This window comes from Nannobrachium achirus (assembly GCF_963921795.1).
Source record: "Nannobrachium achirus genome assembly, chromosome: 23".
Classification (NCBI taxonomy): domain Eukaryota; kingdom Metazoa; phylum Chordata; class Actinopteri; order Myctophiformes; family Myctophidae; genus Nannobrachium; species Nannobrachium achirus.
In genome coordinates, this window is record NC_137830.1 from 8,205,764 (window position 1) to 8,225,110 (window position 19,347).

Sequence of the window (19,347 nt, forward strand, 5' to 3'; positions counted from 1 at the left end):
ATCACTGTATATTAAATCTATGTTAGAATATAGGACACTATCACTGTATATTAAATCTATGAATAGAACCATGGATCATATAGGATCAAATGATCGTCTGGCTCTAATTGTCCCAGAGTAAAGACTGAACTGGTAAAAACAGTGTTTTGTTTTAGTGTCCAAATCTCTTGGAATGACCTACAGCTCACACTAAAGATCTGTTCTCCTAGAACACGGTGGGCAGTTTTTATTTACAGAGTTCCATACTGACTTTGATAAAGTGAGCCAAGGGACAAAACTTGAAACCTACTCTAAACATATCTTTTAATTGAATTATAATTTTGAAATCTTAAAAAAAAAAAGAAGACAAAAATGTGAAGCCCCCTCCCTCCTGGCCAGCCAGTTCAACATTGTAAGGGAAACACTGCACTAACCAACATGGACACAGTCCAAGTCTACTCACTTCAGAGTCTCCAGTGCAGCAGAGAGCTTCTTCAGACCAGAGCCTCTTAAGTGGCTGAAGTTCAAGTCCAGCTGTTTCAGATGGGAGGGGTTGAAGGTCAGAGCTGAAGCCAGAGAAGAACAGCCTTCATCTGTGAGCCCACATCCTGACAACCTGCAGAGAAATCCATATTTAACAAAGTGCTGTTGATGTTCAAGTAGAGATCCACACAGAGAGAAAACACACTATGTATTTACCTCAGGATCTGCAGTCTACACTCTTCACTCTTCAGTAGAGCAGAGAGTTGGTCCAGTTGTGATTCCTGCAGGCAGTTGAAACTGATGTCCAATTCTTTCAAATGGGAAAGATTAGATCTGAGAGCTGAGACCAGGATGTCAAATCCTGTCTGTGTGATGTTACAGCCAGCAAGTCTGTAATTAAAGATTACATATCTGGATTGATTATCAGAGTTTTGGAGGAGGGACCAAAGAGATGGAAAGAACAGGCAGGCAGCAATAATGTGAAGTAAATCATGGTCATCTTCCAACAGGAAGCTAACTGACAGGAAACAGGAAGCAGCAAGTTAACAACAGATGATCCAGCAAACTGACTGAGAGGACAGACAGACAGACAGACAGACAGACAGACAGACAGACAGACAGACAGACCATATTGACTAAATGAAACAGACAACAGACTGCCGGTGCTGGTAAGCTGGGGAACCAGCAAACCTTCCAGTCTGTGTTTACACCAGCTTGACACTCATTAGCTGCGTTTACATGACAGCTTCATTCCAAATCTAAATAAACCCGATTGAAGGCATTGGATCAAGTGTTTACATGGGGTGAGATCAATCCGATCTGGTGTTTACATGTGCCCACTTTTAAATTGTGTTGTGACGCAAATGATTAAATAGATCGCATTTGCCCGTATCCATTAATAATAATAGTAATAATAATGGAGCCTAATGCAAATGCACAGCCCCACCAAAGTGAACAAATCTGCAATGCTGCAATGCTCTTTTAATTAGATTATTGTGGATGTGCGTTGTTCTGTATACATACATTAGGCCTATATTATCATTATTATAATCATCACGTCACAATCCATATTTGCGCCGACGGCCCATAAAATTCATGGACAAGTGCATTCACGATAATAACAAAAAGTCTGTATACCGGTAGTTAAATACTTTTAAAATTTACTCTTTCTTATATCCCCTTACCCCAGTTCCCTTTAAATATTATTTATCTGATGAAGGATATAGGATATTTTGCTGGTGGTTTCTTAGGCTATTTATGATCGCAAGAAGACAATTAGTTAGTGGTCAAAGACGCACAGGACTCGACAGGAGGATAGATGAACGAGGACAGGGTAACGTCCAGTCGCGCTAGAATCTCTTTCTCTCTCTCACGCACACACAGGCGCGGGCTCACACACCACACGTACGGGTCCATTTGGTGCATTTGCGCTCGTGAAGTTTTTGGGTCGGTGTGTTAACCTCTCTCTCTCTCTCTCTCTCTCTCTCTCTCTCTCTCTCTTGATTTTTTGCATTGAATGAATGGAAGTCTATGTAATGTCCCCACAAGTTATATAGTGTGTGTGTGTGTGTGTGTGTGTGTGTGTGTGTGTGTGTGTGTGTGTGTGTGTGTGTGTGTGTGTGTGTGTGTGTGTGTGTGTGTGTGTGTGTGTGTGCGTGCGTGCGTGCGTGCGTGCGTGCGTGTGTGCGCGCGCGCGCAGCGTTGTATCTCGCGTTTATAAACTAAATAGACTAATGTGGTGAAACATCACAAAAAGTGCCACAATAAATGGCCAGGAAGTGTGCCCTGAAAGAACATGATCAGATTCTAATCGGGTTAGGTGTATACATGGAAGGATTTTCCTTTTGATCGGGTCGTAAAAAGATCTAGACCACCCCTCTGCATCCGATCACAATTTAAATCGGGTTGGTTTTGATCGGGTTTATTTAGGTGTAGGCCTATACATGGATAATTTAGATCGGGTTGATCTAAAATCTTGTTTTTAATACGATTAGAAGCCTCCATGCAAACGGGGCTAATGATTGTGTAACTGGACGTGATAATTCCCTAGCAGCCATGATGCATCACATTTTTTATTTACTGTACCATATTATTGTGATGTGATTAGGGATGGGTATCGTTAAGATTTTAGCAATTCCGATTCCGATTCCGGTTCTGCTTATCGATCCGATTCCTTAGCGATTGTCTTATCGATTATCAGCCCCCTCGCCATGGGGGCTGGTCAGAAATAGTGGCCAATGATATTTTCTATCTCATCCACTCCTTATTCTCCTCCATTCATTTTCTTCTTTTTGTAGTTTTTATTTATATTTTTCACAGAAAAAAGTTAATTTTTTACAGTGTGCTCAATCCAACGTCCCGTTTTTGCTCAGAACGTGAAGGCACAACGTCATTTTTGTAGCCCAGGCACGTGCACATTTCTTCTTTCGTGTATCTTCGTCATATGTCCAGCTCAGTGTTGGAAAGCCACGCCCTCGTCTCTGGTCCCACTTGGAAGAGGCCGGCCTCTGAAGGAGGTCTGTACAGAGCACAGGTGGTGATTATGTGCTCTGCAGTCTGCTCGGGTTCTCCACACTCGCATACTGCGCTGTCTGCCAGGCCCCACTTCTTCATGGGTGTTTTGAAGCGGCCAACCCCAGTGCGAAGGCGGTTCAGCAGGGTCCACTGCTGGCGTGGTAGGTGTTCTCCTTCGACACCATCTCCCGGGTCTAGGATGTGATGGTGCATACGTGTGGGCTCAGCCGACTCCCATTCCCGCTTCCAGGCAGTTGCCAGCCATGTTCTTGCAGACATGTCCTCAGGGATGGAACCAAGCCTCACTTGAGCTGTCCTGTTGTATGGGTGGCGGGACTTCAGTCTGCTTGGGGGCACTGCCTTTGTTGTTGTTTCATGCAAGACATGCCAGTCATGTTTTTGGGCTTTCCTTGCGAGTGTGAGGGTAGCGGCCTCTCGTCTTAGGCTGGCCGGGGGAATTCCTGCTAGGACTGGCAGGTAGGACACAGGGGTTTCAGGCAGCCAGTTATGATCCGAAGGGCATTATTGATGACAGGGTCAACCTTCTTCACATGTGGGCTCCTACTCCAGACTGGGGCACAGTATTCTGCCACAGAGAACACCAGGGCTTGCGTAGAGATACGTAGTGTCCTGGCAGAGGCACCCCAGGTTGTGCCAGCGAGGCGGCGGATAAGTGTGTGCACGTGCACACATTGACATCAAAGGGGGCTTGATAGTTTGATTGTTTGATTCTTAGTCCAGTAATTTTAGGCCAAAATGAGGCTGAACCTAAAACAAATTGCAATAGTAGCAAACTCAACTGATTTTGCTTCCTCAATATGTCCTTAGTGAGAGAAAAAAAGTCCCAAGGAATCCCATCGGGGGAAAGTTTTGAAAACTACCTACCTACCTTCACTTACTATACACTACACTATAAAGGAAAAAATGACTCCCAAAAAATCTGCTTTAAGTGGGATGTGAGGGGTCAAACTAGGGGTTTTTAATTATTCTGAATCCATTGCAAGCATTTGTTTTGCACGAAAAACATTCCTTGGGCAAGAAATGGCCCCTCAAAATGATGGATTAGTGATGAGTCATCAATTTTCACAGTCTTTTGGGGTCCGTTTTTAGCCCAAGTAATGTTTTTCATGCAAAACAAATGCTTGCAATGGATTCAGAATAATTAAAACCCCCTAGTTTGACCCCTCGCATCCCACTTAAAGCAGATTTTTTGGGAGTCATATTTTCCTTTATAGTGTAGTGTATAGTAAGTGAAGGTAGGTAGGTTGTTTTCAAAACTTTGCCCCGATGGGATTCCTTGGGACTTTTTTTCCCTCACTAAGGACATAATGAGGATACAGAATCAGTTGAGTTTGCTACTATTGCAATTTGTTTTAGGTTTTTTCATATAATGACTGGACTATTTCTTTCTTGCACATGTTATTTATAGGGGAGAATTTATCAACATGGAGCACATTGGACATGTAGTCCATTTTGTAACGTGGGAGGCGAGCTTGCAAAACTAACTTTTTAGGGCACTCTAGCTCGGAAACAGATCGGGGAGACTTGTCCGTTCATACAGTGAGCTTGAGTACAACTGAACTAGGAAAGCTGACGCCTCATTATCAAAACATGAACATTCGCGTGAAATATACAGCCAGACTTCAGAACGCCTCTGCTTAGACAACATTTGGCTGCGGTCTAACAAAACAAGGCACTTGAAGGCAGCGCGTCACGTGTGTGATGTCATCGCGCATATGCAGGCATCGATAGCGGAATCGTTAAAGGTGATACACCATGAAATTTCACTTTTCCTATTTTAAAACCTTTTTTTGGGGTGCCACTAGCACCTTCTATCCTCACAAAGTCCTATTTCTGACCATTGTGTCTTTCTCTGGTTTTGAGAAGGCGAAGGTTAAAAGTATCCCACGGGTTCTCAAAACAGGCTGTCCAGATTTGTTTTTCAAAAAGATTTTTTGGGGGGGGGGGGGGGGGGGGGGGGGTGGCGCAGTTCAGGCCAAAGGTGGTACTGCAGCTGAAATGCTCTGAGAGCCATTCAAAAATGAGAGAGGCTCTCTATTCAGGAGTGGTAATTTAGCCTCAAACCTTTTGAAAAACGTTTTTGGGACATAAACAATATGACATAAATACTTTTTAAATGCATGGTGTATCACCTTTAAGGACTTTGGCTAACGATTCCATGGAATCGATCCACGGGATCCGGTACTCAACAAGAACCAGTTCTCGATACCCATCCCTAGATGTGATACCAGAGGGAGGACTAACCAACACAAACGCGGGCCAAACTCAGAGTGGGATACCATGATGTCAACTTAATGCACACTCCTCTTATTATATTCAAACAATAAACAATAAAACAGAACTAATCTAAATAATGCTGGTTAATGAATCTGACCTCAGTATCTCCAGTTCACAATGTGGACTCTTTAATCCAGCAGAGATGAGTTCCATGGATGAATCCTTCACGTTGTTATAACTGAGATCCAATTCTCTTAGATGTGAAGGATTAGAGCTGAGAGCTGAAGCCACAATTTCAAAGTCTGGCTCATTTAGTTGACAGCCAACAAGTCTGTGAATGTAGATTATGTAAAATCAGAAACATTAGATCAAGTTCATAAAGTTACGGGAATGTAAATCTAGTTGGCTAGATATTAAAGGGATATTCCACCAACAGGGAAACAGCTTATGGGCTTTTCTCCACATACACACCCATTGTAACTTCAAACTTCATTTTAACCATGATAGATTCATTAAAAACACCCATTATTTTTTCTGGTGACTCATATTACCTTCCTAATACGTGAGCAGGCCGTGTTTTTTTGATAACTTTCTTCATTTATTTTTAATAATTATTTGGGAAAATGGAAAAAATAAAATACAAAAAATAATTATTAAAAATAAATGAAAAAAGTTATGAAAAAAGAAACACGGCCTGCTCACGTATTAGGAGGGTAGTTTGAGTCACCAGAAAAAAATAATGGATGTTTTTAATGAATCTATCATGGTTAAAAGAAAGTTTGAAGTTACAATGGGTGTGTATGGGGAGAGGCCCGGCCTGGAGGGCCTGTAACATTTACATCAAATATCTAAATATTGAATCAAGCAAATTAAAAACTGTTCAGGGTGTATATAAAAGCCTGATTAGACGATAAAATTACCAAAAGTTTTTTTGAAAGTGAAATATCCCTTTAAAGGAGTAGTTCACCCCCAAAATGGCTTTTTTCTATTGATTACTCCTGCCATGGAGAGTAGAGTTCAATAATATTTTTTGGTTTTTGTCACATTCCTATAGACAAAAATGTGAAAACAATAAATTTACCCCCATTCGTTCCGGATGGGGAACCGTTTCGAAACGGGTCCCCATCCGGAATCAATGGGGGTAAATTTACTCTAATCAGATTTTTGTCTAAAAAAACTAAAAAATTGAACTCTACTCTCCATGGCAGGAGTAATCAATAGAAAAAAAGTCATTTTGCGGGTGAACTACTCCTTTAACAGGTCATAAGAACAAGGAGGAACCACTAAATGTAAAAGTGAAAGACAGATAATTGTATACTACAGTTTTTAACGTGCTATGAGTGACACGCAGAAAAGGGATCGGGATTTGAACCCAGGCATCAAAGCCCATTTTGGATGTGCCTTGACCTCTAGGTCAGTAAGCACACCTGGTTTGCGAGTTTGATCAAGATTCTAAGAAACAAATTGCAATCAGCACAGAATATAATAATTATGCGTCAAATTAGGTTTGGGTCTGAGAGCTGGAAGAATAACTTAAAGGAACCAAGTTGGCTTCCAGTGGAACCCACTGTTACACTGGCCAGAATGACTAGCTTTATAAAGGGAAAGTTCACCCATAAAATTACTATTTCAATTGTATACTTGATGTGATGTGTGAAATGAAGGGATTTTTTTTATCCTTTACGGCGAATGAAGAATCCAAAAAGGAAGAAAATATTTGAGATTATTGAAGTAAATGGATGCTGAGATTAACAACAGAAAAACTATCAAAATGACCCTTATGACCTCCAAAAAAGAATCACAGTTTGATGTCAAGTGTCTTAACAAGCCACAAATTGTTTGTTGAAAACACTTTCTGATGTTGAAAAAGAAAAGAATCACATGAATGTCATTCGAGATCATTTAGCCTGGAAATAGTTTAAACGTTTATGAGTTTGGTTTCCTCATAGGTGATCCAAAATGTTGGCACACTGCTCCTCCCACATTGGGAATGGCGGCATTTTGCTATGTTTGTTATGTTTTGCTAGTTTAATTGACATAAATGTCAAGCGACAGCTCCCATTTAAGTATCTTTCTCTCTGAGAAAGTAAGGGCTACAGTTACCACACTAGATAGATAGGTTCACTGTACAGTGGCCTGTGGAAGAAATCATTACTACACCAGTGGTACATGATCTCTGGTCTCCTGGATCCATGAGATAAAAACTATAGATGTGGAAATGTATTAATTTTAAGGTGGACTGTGATGTGGCCATGCACCATTCTGCATCGATGCTATGAAGTGACATAATTGAATATAGACTGTTAACATTCATTGTATTTTTCAATTAATTTCGGAAGGCAACGTCACATTCAACTGCATACTCATTTCTGGTATGGTCAGTTGTCATTGTGGATAGTACAGAAGACTTGGGTTCTCCTGTTCTGTGTGGCACCATGTTCCTTTTTCACTGTTGGTGTGTTTTACCTGGCTTTAATAGGACTTGCCTTTATTTACACTTTCACACGATACCACCAGTCACTATTTGAGACCTGACTATTATTGGATATTTTATATTAACCATCATTTTACTTGTACGTTTAGATGTGATGGTAGATTGATTCTCTTCTAATACTTTTTCTATTCGCATGACACTAACCGAGCATTTCTGGTGTTCCTCACGGCTGGGACCAGGTTAAGTTTCCCTCCAGGTGTTGTGTTGTATTTGTCCAGGTCCAACTCATCCAGAACCTCCTCTGTCGTCAGCAGCATGTGGGCCAGAGCTGAACACTGGCTCTCAGACAGTTTTGTCTTTGATCTGTCCCCCGACTCCAGATACTGTTGGATCTCCTGATGCAGTGAGTGGTCGTTCATCTCTATCAAACAGTGGAAGATGTTGATGTATCTGTCAGGAGAGATACTTCCATCATTACGTTTTATCTCCTTCAGGTTGTTGATGGCTCTCTGGATGCTCTCTGGACTGTTCTCTGTCTGACGCAGAATGCCTCCTAATAGACTCTGGTTGGACTCCAGTGAGAGGCCATGAAGGAAGCGGAGAAAGAGGTCCAGGTGGCCATTCTTACTCTTCGAGGATTTTTCAAAGGCTCTCTTCAGGAAGTCATCCAAAGAACTGACATCAACTCCCAGGAATGTCTTCAGTACCTTCGTGTTCCTCTGTGTGTAACAGTGGAACAGGTAGACTGCAGCCAGAAACTCCTGGATGCTCAGATGAACAAAGCTGTAGACCTTTCTCTCAGATTGAACAGTCTCCTCTTTGAAGATCTCTGTGCACACTCCTGAGTACAGCGAGGCGTCTTTCACATCAAGACAACACTCTTCCAGGTCTTCTTGGTAGAACATCATGCTACCTTTGTCCAGATGTTCAAACGCCAGCCTGCCCAGTTTCAGAAGAACCTCCCTGTCAGCCTCCATGAGCTGCTGTTGATTCACATCATGACTCTCATAGTACTTCTTCCACTTCCTCTTGGTCTGAACCCACAGGAAGTGGCTGTACATCGCAGTCTGGGTCTTGGGCAGATTTTCTGTCTCGTCTGTCTTCAACATGTCCTCCAGAACGGTAGCAGTGATCCAACAGAAGACTGGGATGTGACACATGATATGGAGGCTCTTTGATGTCTTCATGTGTGAGATGATCTTGTCGGCCATGTTCTCATCACTGAATCTCTTCCTGAAAAACTCCTCCTTCTGGGGGTCTGTGAAGCCTCGTACTTCTGTCACCAAGTCAACGTATGCAGGAGGGATCTGATTGGCTGCTGCAGGTCTGGTAGTTATCCAGAGGAGGGCTGAGGGGAGCAGAGTCCCCTTGATGAGGTTTGTCAACAGCAAGTCCACTGATGATGTCACTGTGGCATCAGAAACAATGGCATTGTTTTGGAAGACATCAGAATCAATATCAATGTTCTCAAATTTCAGCGGAAACCTGCTTTCATCCAGACCATCAAAGATGAAGCCAACCTTCCAGACAGCGAGCTCCTCTGCTGTGACCATCTTTAATTCTGGGTAGAAACGATGGATCAGTGAGAGAAGACTGTGCTGCTCATCTCTGACCAGGTTCAGCTCCCGGAATGAGAAGGGAACCAGGAGAATGACATCCTGATTTTCCAAACCCCTTGCCCAGTCCAGAGTGAACTTACGCACAGAGAAGGTTTTTCCAATGCCAGCGATGCCCTTGGTCAGAACTCTTCTGTTGGGTTTATCTCTGCCAAGGAGGAGGGGCTTAAAGATGTCACAGCATTTGATTGGTTGGTCATGGAGGGTCTTCTTCTTGGCTCTCTCTAGCTGCCAGACCTCATGTTGGTTATTAACCCCTTCACTCTCTCCCGCTGAGAGGTAGAGCTCTGTGTAGATGCTGCTGAGGGAGGGCACTTCAGTGACATATGTCACACGATCAAGACGGTTCAAACCGACCTTATAAACCTTTAAATACTCCAGCGGACTGAAACCTGCTATGAGAAGACATTGAAAACATTAACGTTAAAGTTAATGTATAACTTTACATGTAATATAGCATACCATTAAAACTATTTCTTAAATACCCTCCAGAAAATCTACAGTTTGTCAAAAAATAGGGACAACATAAAGAAAAAACAGAGAAATAATCAATATCATTGGATCATTTTCTTCTGTCTAATTGTACTGAATATGCTAATCATCAGTATTTGGACATTGATACAGGAATACAACGTGGACATTTAATCTGATGATGTTTTCTGCTATTTAAACATTTCATTAATTGATATAAATGTTAATTAGTGTAAAATGTGTCCAGTCTTACTTTGTTCACTTGTGGTTTGACTGGATGTCTTCTGTTCAGGTGTGGTTCTGAGTCTCTCTCTGTGGAGAAGAACACAATATAATAGATAATAGATAGTTTAATAACTTATATTATTTAATTAACCACTTAAAACCTATATTCTTTGTCTTTCAATGAATAGTGCCAATATACAAGCTCAGGAAGTGCTGTGATGCCATGTGTCGTGAGCTTGTAGATCTGCTCTTTTCGCCATGTTTCTTTTGAAGATATATAGCCTATTGTATAGATCAGGGGTTCCCAATCTTTTTTGTCTCAGGGCAACTCTATAATATATATATATATATATATATATATATATATATATATATATATTTTTTTTTTTTTTTTTTTTTCATCCGAGGCACCCCTGCATTATATTCATAATTTTCACTTCCAGCACCTTAAATTTACAGTATGGCATATTTTAGCGAATATGTTGCGAGGAAAACGTTGAGATCATAGACATTTTGGTTAGAACTGAATGAAAATAATGTTGTACTTCAAGTTTATAATGATACTATATATAAATTCTAAATATTATCAAATTCTCGTGGCACCCCTGACCTGCCATCACAGCACCCCAGGGTGCCCCGTCATCCATTTTGAAAACCCCTGGTATAGAAGAACATGAATTACATGACCTACATGATACAAACACACAGCCCAGTTGTACATACATGTTATATCACTGTATAGTCTTAATGTTCTTATATCACTGTAGACTAGAGGTAATAGTTGTACATAATGTTCTTATATCACTGTAGACCACAGAGGAGAGGGTGTCCACCTGGCTCAAACACTTGTGGGTGATCTACGCCCGCTCCTGACTTTCAGGCAGTGTGGTAAAGTAACTAAGTACTTAAAGGGGCACTCCACCACTTTTCAACCTATGTTCATATAATTGGTCCTCACTCAAAAATATATATATATATATTCTTTCTCAGAGGAGGGCTGTGGGCAGGTCAGAAACCCATCGTCTTGTGACATCATCGATTGCCAATCCAGCTTATAGAAACTGCAGGCTTTCTATTCCTGAAAAGTTGCAATTTTAAAGTGGAAACCATTGTTCTCGCGATAATAAAAATCGAAATATTTTTTTCAAAAATATTGATTAAATTATTTTTTTTTTGGAAAATGTCACAAGACGATGGATTCTGAACTTCCCACAGCTCTCCTAGGAGACTTGGACTGAGTAGAAAAAAATGGTGATATTTTATCATGAACATTAGTGAGGACCTATAGACAGGTTGAAGTAGTGAAATACTCCTTTAAGTAATGTACTTAAAGGGGAAGACCACCCATTTTCAATATTGAACTATGTTATTAATATACCTTAGAGGAGTTGTGTGGAAATAGAAAAAAAAGTTCCCCCCCTTCTGTGTTGCCTAGAACTGGAAGATTGATTTTGGGATTTGTATTGTAAAGTACAACTTGATGACATCACACCGTTGTACTTTACAATACAAACCCCAAAATCAATCTTTGCAGTACTAGGGGAACTTTTGTTCTATTTACACACAACTCCTCTAAGTTATATTAAAGTTTTACCATGTAACTTTTTTTATAAAACAAATCTTAAAATTGTCCTAACTGTTAAATCGCTAAAGTTTTAGAACCCCCACTCCGTTAATTTCAGCTTCTAAAGCCTTCTCTTTTTTATGTTTTCTATGAGCCGTGAGGGGGGGAGAATTTCGCAGCAAAATGACGTCATCTGCATCATGTGTATACGTTGGCCAATCATATCGCCGATCATAAACACATGGTACACTACCGGCAAATCACAGGCGCATCTTGCTGACTTCTCAGGAAGTAGCTTGCCTCAACATAACAACAACATACTCGGGTGAAAGAGTCCGTTTCTCCGGAATGCCTGAACGCACAGGAACCAGGGACCCCTCTAAAGATAGTTCTCGGCGAGGTGGAGGCAGACGTGGGGGTGTGAGGCCCGGTCCGCGGCGAAAGACGCGGACGCGACCGCGGTTTGCTATACAGCTCTGACCACTAGTTGAGCAACTTACACAGTATAGCTTTAATGACATAGTTCAATATTGAAAATGGGTGGACTTCCCCTTTAAGTACAGTTTTGAGCTATTTGTACTTTACTTGGGTATTTCCAATTTCCAATAGTTTTACTTCTACTCCACTACATCTGGGATCCAAATATTGTACTTCTACTCCACTACATTTATTTGAAAACTTATTTTCAAATATATATTATAATATTATAAAACATACATGAACCACTTTAGCCCTATTTTATACCTTGGCCATTTGAAAATAGCCGATCTACAACGTGTCGCATCGCGACACGTTGTGAGCTTGTAGATCTGCTATTTTGAAACATTTAGTACTTTGACTTGTGGTACTTTAAGTAGATTTTGATGCCAATACTTTCATACTTTTACTCAAGTACATTTTGAATTCTGGTACTTTTTCGACGTCTGCTTTCAGGCAAAAGAAATGTTACACCTGTGATACACACAGATCAGGGCTGTGTGGTGATGAATGGCATGTGATATTATCTCCACTGTGTTGTGTCTTATAGTGTGTACATTGTAATGGATTCACATACTGTGTGTGTGGAGGTCTAGGTTCACTGACGTCTGGAGGCATTCCTTTAGACCAGTCACTCTTCACAGACACACAGCTGGGTGTTGGAGACTCTGGTCTGTGGTAAATCATAAACATGTTTCTATAATTATCTCGTCAATAAAAAGGTTGGTTTGTTCAACATGATTTATTGTTATTTCTCGTTATAATAAATGTATAATAATAAATATGAGTAACATTATTGGGTTCTGGTTTCTCAACATTTCTGTGAAAAGTAAAAACATCAAACTAGAAAGGGACGCTCCACAGAGCGCAAACCTCCACCAGGCAGTGTTTTCCACTGCTTAGTATCTATTATTGGTATTATTCTGTTCTTATTATCTATTATTGGTATGGTTGATACCAACATTCTGTTCTTAGGAAGACAATCAAAGTTGACATTATTATTATTTGGTATAAAATCATCTCTAGGTAGAACACTGCCAATGTATTCTGTGGATTTATTTATCAAATATGGAAGTTTTTTTCAATTCTACAGTTGCATAATAATATGATTTAAATCACCAACTTATTTGTATTATATCTTTAGAGCAGTGGTTCTCAAAGTGTGGTTTGGGGACCCCCAGGGGTCCTTTAGGAAGTTCCAGGGGGTCCACAGTAAAACGAGGAACAGTTTTAACACTTTAATCCGGTTTTAAGCTTTGTTTGAAAATAGCCGATCTACAAGCTCACAACACGTTACCATTACAGCCCATTTTGTGTTGTGAGCTTGTAGATCGGATATTTTTTAAACACTTTGATAAATCTTGAAAAATATTTTCAGGTGGGGGTCTGCAGAATGCATGTCAATTTGGGGGTCCTTGACATGAAAAGGTTTAAAACCACTGCTTTAGACTTGTTTTAAACAGTTCTGAAAATTGCATCCCAACCCAAAATGACCCGGTTGAGTTGAAGCCCAAACTCACCCCCTATGAGAGTTTGATAACAACTAAATGATATGTTGTTTTCTGTGTGTTTTACATTCTGACCTGGGATCAGTAGAGTGGTGTCCATCTTTGAAGTGAATAGGTCTACCCATGGACCAGTCACTCTTCATGGAGACACAGCTGGGTACAGGAGACCCTGCTCTCTGCTGATGGACCCTGAGAGAAACAGAGGATCAACATGATTTACTTTATTTATATTCAATCATTAGAATCCATGTGGAATCCACTCAGTCAAACGTCTCACTGAGATGACAGGACAGAAGAGGACTAAGGAGGGACAGGTTGAGGGACACAGCCTGGATGAGAGGGTGACCACCTGGTTCAACCACTCTGACCTTAGAGTTTCTGGTCACCTTTTATGGTGTTAAATGGTAAGTGGATGATCTACATCAGTGTTTCCCAAAGGTTTTTTTTTTCAGGGGACCCATTTTTTAAAGGTGAAAAGCCAGGTTGTCTGCACACCACTGTTTGAAAACCCATGTATATGTATGCCCTAAAAAAAGTTGTATCTGGAAACAACACTGCAACCAGCACCATTGGATAAAAATAATCCTAATTCCTAGTGGCTTCTGTTATGTCCAGCCTGCCAGTCGGACAGAGCAGAGAGTGCGGCTGCAAGGAGCTCGTTCATCAATGGCAGAGTGGTGCCTCTGTCATTCCATTGTATAAACACTGTTGGAAAAGGAGAGAATCATTCTGTCCTTGACAATAATAAGCAATCCCACTGTATGAATGCTGTATACATGCACACATGGAGCATAAATAATGATGTTAAGAAATACAAAAGATTATTTATTTAATTATTTTTTACTTTTTAAGAAATATGTTTTGGCGACCAAATTTAAATCTCCTGCAACTGACCCAGTCTTTGGACAACAGTGATCTACATGGTCTCAAGACTTTCAGGCAAAAATGAGTAACAACTGTGATGCACACATCAGGGCTGTTGATGAATGGCATGTCAGATTATCTCCACTGTGTTGTGTCTTATAGTGTGTACATTGTAATGGATTCACATACTGTGTGTGTGGAGGTCTAGGTTCATCACCAAAGTCAGGAGGCCCTCCTTTAGACCAGTCACTCTTCACAGACACACAGCTGGGTGTTGGAGACTCTGGTCTGTGGTAAATCATAAACATGTTTCTATAATTATCTCGTCAATAAAAAGGTTGGTTTGTTCAACATGATTTATTGTTATTTCTCGTTGTAATAAATGTATAATAATAAATATGAGTAACATTATTGGGTTCTGGTTTCTTAACATTTCTGTGAAAAGTAAAAACATCAAACTAGAAAGGGACCCTCCACAGAGCGCAAACCTCCACCAGGCAGTGTTTTCCACTGCTTAGTATCTATTATTGGTATTATTCTGTTCTTATTATCTATTATTGGTATGGTTGATACCAACATTCTGTTCTTAGGAAGACAATCATCAAAGTTGACATTATTATTATTTGGTATAAAATCATCTCTAGGTAGAACACTGCCAATGTATTCTGTGGATTTATTTATCAAATATGGAAGTTTTTTTCAATTCTACAGTTGCATAATAATATGATTTAAATCACCAACTTATTTGTATTATATCTTTAGAGCAGTGGTTCTCAAAGTGTGGTTTGGGGACCCCCAGGGGTCCTTTAGGAAGTTCCAGGGGGTCCACAGTAAAACGAGGAACAGTTTTAACACTTTAATCCGGTTTTAAGCTTTGTTTGAAAATAGCCGATCTACAAGCTCACAACACGTTACCATTACAGCCCATTTTGTGTTGTGAGCTTGTAGATCGGATATTTTTTAAACACTTCGATAAATCTTGAAAAATATTTTCAGGTGGGGGTCTGCAGAATGCATGTCAATTTGGGGGTCCTTGACATGAAAAGGTTTAAAACCACTGCTTTAGACTTGTTTTAAACATTTCTGAAAATTGCATCCCAACCCAAAATGACCCGGTTGAGTTGAAGCCCAAACTCACCCCCTATGAGAGTTTGATAACAACTAAATGATATGTTGTTTTCTGTGTGTTTTACATTCTGACCTGGGATCAGTAGAGTGGTGTCCATCTTTGAAGTGAATAGGTCTGCCCATGGACCAGTCACTCTTCATGGAGACACAGCTGGGTACAGGAGACCCTGCTCTCTGCTGATGGACCCTGAGAGCAACAGAGCATCAACATGATTTACTTTATTTATATTCAATCAAGAATCCATCTGGAATCCACTCAGTCAAACGTCTCACTGAGATGACAGGACAGAAGAGGACTAAGGAGGGACAGGTTGAGGGACACAGCCTGGATGAGAGGGTGACCACCTGGTTCAACCACTCTGACCTTAGAGTTTCTGGTCACCTTTTATGGTGTTAAATGGTAAGTGGATGATCTACATCAGTGTTTCCCAAAGGTTTTTTTTCAGGGGACCCATTTTTTAAAGGTGAAAAGCCAGGTTGTCTGCGCACCACTGTTTGAAAACCCATGTATATGTATGCCCTAAAAAAAAGTTGTATCTGGAAACAACACTGCAACCAGCACCATTGGATAAAAATAATCCTAATTCCTAGTGGCTTCTGTTATGTCCAGCCTGCCAGTCGGACAGAGCAGAGAGTGCGGCTGCAAGGAGCTCGTTCATCAATGGCAGAGTGGTGCGTCATTGCATTGTATAAACACTGTTGGAAAAGGAGAGAATCATTCTGTCCTTGACAATAATAAGCAATCCCACTGTATGAATGCTGTATACATGCACACATGGAGCATAAATAATGATGTTAAGAAATACAAAAGATTATTTATTTAATTATTTTTTACTTTTTAAGAAATATGTTTTGGCGACCAAATTTAAATCTCCTGCAACTGACCCAGTCTTTGGACAACAGTGATCTACATGGTCTCAAGACTTTCAGGCAAAAATGAGTAACAACTGTGATGCACACATCAGGGCTGTTGATGAATGGCATGTCAGATTATCTCCACTGTGTTGTGTCTTATAGTGTGTACATTGTAATGGATTCACATACTGTGTGTGTGGAGGTCTAGGTTCATCACCAAAGTCTGGAGGAATTCCTTTAGACATGTCACTCTTCACAGACACACAGCTGGGTGTTGGAGACTCTAGTCTGTGGTAAATCATAAACATGTTTCTATAATTATCTCGTCAATAAAAAGGTTGGTTTGTTCAACATGATTTATTGTTATTTCTCGTTATAATAAATGTATAATAATAAATATGAGTAACATTATTGGGTTCTGGTTCCTCAACATTTCTGTGAAAAGTAAAAACATCAAACTAGAAAGGGACGCTCCACAGAGCGCAAACCTCCACCAGGCAGTGTTTTCCACTGCTTAGTATCTATTGTTGGTATTATTCTGTTCTTATTATCTATTATTGGTATGGTTGATACCAACATTCTGTTCTTAGGAAGACAATCATCAAAGTTGACATTATTATTATTTGGTATAAAATCATCTCTAGGTAGAACACTGCCAATGTATTCTGTGGATTTATTTATCAAATATGGAAGTTTTTTTTTCTTCAATTCTACAGTTGCATAATAATATGATTTAAATCACCAACTTATTTGTATTATATCTTTAGAGCAGTGGTTCTCAAAGTGTGGTTTGGGGACCCCCAGGGGTCCTTTAGGAAGTTCCAGGGGGTCCACAGTAAAACGAGGAACAGTTTTAACACTTTAATCCGGTTTTAAGCTTTGTTTGAAAATAGCCGATCTACAAGCTCACAACACGTTACCATTACAGCCCATTTTGTGTTGTGAGCTTGTAGATCGGATATTTTTTAAACACTTTGATAAATCTTGAAAAATATTTTCAGGTGGGGGTCTGCAGAATGCATGTCAATTTGGGGGTACTTGACATGAAAAGGTTTAAAACCACTGCTTTAGACTTGTTTTAAACAGTTCTGAAAATTGCATCCCAACCCAAAATGACCCGGTTGAGTTGAAGCCCAAACTCACCCCCTATGAGAGTTTGATAACAACTAAATGATGTGTTGTTTTCTGTGTGTTTTACATTCTGACCTGGGATCAGTAGAGTGGTGTCCATCTTTGAAGTTAATAGGTTTATCCATGGACCAGTCACTCTTCATGGAGACACAGCTGGGTACAGGAGACCCTGCTCTCTGCTGATGGACCCTGAGAGAAACAGTGGCTGATCTACATCAGTGTTTCCCAAAGGTTTTTTTTCAGGGGACCCATTTTTTAAAGGTGAAAAGCCAGGTTGTCTGCGCACCACTGTTTGAAAACCCATGTATATGTATGCCCTAAAAAAGTTGTATCTGGAAACAACACTGCAACCAGCACCATTGGATAAAAATAATCCTAATTCCTAGTGGCTTCTGTTATGTCCAGCCTGCCAGTCGGACAGAGCAGAGAGTGCGGCTGCAAGGAGATCGTTCATCAATGGCAGAGTGGTGCCTCTGTCATTCCATTGTATAAACACTGTTGGAAAAGGAGAGAATCATTCTGTCCTTGACAATAATAAGCAATCCCACTGTATGAATGCTGTATACATGCACACATGGAGCATAAATAATGATGTTAAGAATTTATACAAAAGATTATTTATTTAATTATTTTTTACTTTTTAAGAAATATGTTTTGGCGACCAAATTTAAATCTCCTGCAACTGACCCAGTCTTTGGACAACAGTGATCTACATGGTCTCAAGACTTTCAGGCAAAAATGAGTAACAACTGTGATGCACACATCAGGGCTGTTGATGAATGGCATGTCAGATTATCTCCACTGTGTTGTGTCTTATAGTGTTTAAAACAGCAGTGACGTCATTACGTGCGCGTCCCGCGTCTCTGACGCATTCACGTTGCCTAGAGACGCATTCACGTCATTGTCCTGGGGTCCCACGGACGCATCGCCTCCATTGGAGTCCATGTTAAAATAATTTACCACGTCGCGAAAAAAAAAATATTTTAAAAAGTCCACAGACGCCACCATTATTCATGGGTGAAGGCATGCTACTTTACCCTACGTTAACAGAAATGAAATCCGCGTAGAAAGTCTTAAAACAGACGATAGAACTAACGACAGTGCGTTCTATCGTCCACCGACGCCATTTTGTGCGCCCGTAGATGGTCACAGAATTCAATGGGTGCCTGGGTTTTAGCGTAGCACCGGGCCGCTATCTGACCATAGTGGCACAGCATGTTAGGTGATACACCAAAAAGGGTTCCCCCACAGAACGTGTGCAAGGCACGGCGCAGAAACGTGACGTCTCTACACTGCAGCGACACAACAAGCAACACAACGTATGCAGCTGCACCCATCAGAACTTGCATCAAAGCCCTAATAATATTTATAATAAATAATTGCTCTTCCTTGCGTTAGCATGGAGTCTGTTCTTTAGAGACTAGATAGAAGCGGAGTTTTACAGAGTCCATGGAACGTAGTGGGGGCGCTCAGGCTAGCGCACCCCAGGCTAGTGTAGCTAAGGCTAGTGTTAGTGTATCAAATGTGGAGCAGTGTCTGCCTCGCTCTCTCCCCGACCACGTCCACGGGTGTGTCGCATTAACGTGTATTTTGCGATCATCGCACACGACGGCGACGCTGCCATTAACAAGCGAGCTTTCGTGTCAAGCATGCATGCAGAGGCAGGAGGTAAACAAAAGCATCCAGTCCATAGAGTTGATACAGTCAGACAAGTCAGCGCGCACTGCTATGACGCGAGCATCAGCCCGGTCCAGCAGTGTTTCTCAACCAGTAGTCCGCGGACCTGACTAGCGCCGCATGCATGCGAATGCACAACACAGGCATGCACTCGTCTCCGACACAGACACACACACACACGTC

At 40.8% G+C, this 19,347-nt stretch overlaps 2 protein-coding genes across 2 annotated transcripts in view; both read right to left on the reverse strand.

Moving 5' to 3' along the window:
• LOC308308728 (stonustoxin subunit beta-like) overlaps positions 1-3,255 on the reverse strand; it is a gene marked incomplete at its 5' end in the record, with an annotated part of 9,011 nt that extends 5,756 nt beyond the window's left edge. Inside the window, one exon of the mRNA XM_080754182.1 lies at positions 2,953-3,255. Coding sequence (XP_080610308.1) covers positions 2,953-3,255 — 303 coding nt within the window. The remainder of the gene's footprint in view (positions 1-2,952) is intronic.
• Positions 3,256-3,537: 282 nt separating this feature from the next.
• Positions 3,538-17,663, reverse strand: LOC308308729 (protein NLRC3-like; the record flags this gene model as incomplete). Its single annotated transcript, XM_080754183.1, has 10 exons — positions 17,563-17,663; positions 16,546-16,644; positions 15,575-15,688; positions 14,563-14,661; positions 13,585-13,698; positions 12,579-12,674; positions 9,989-10,047; positions 7,853-9,659; positions 5,372-5,545; positions 3,538-3,562 (listed from the first exon to the last, which is right to left on the reverse strand). Exons 1-10 carry the CDS (start codon positions 17,628-17,630, stop codon positions 3,538-3,540), a joined length of 2,655 nt encoding a protein of 884 aa, XP_080610309.1. The 5' UTR covers positions 17,631-17,663.
• Positions 17,664-19,347: the final 1,684 nt, after the last annotated feature.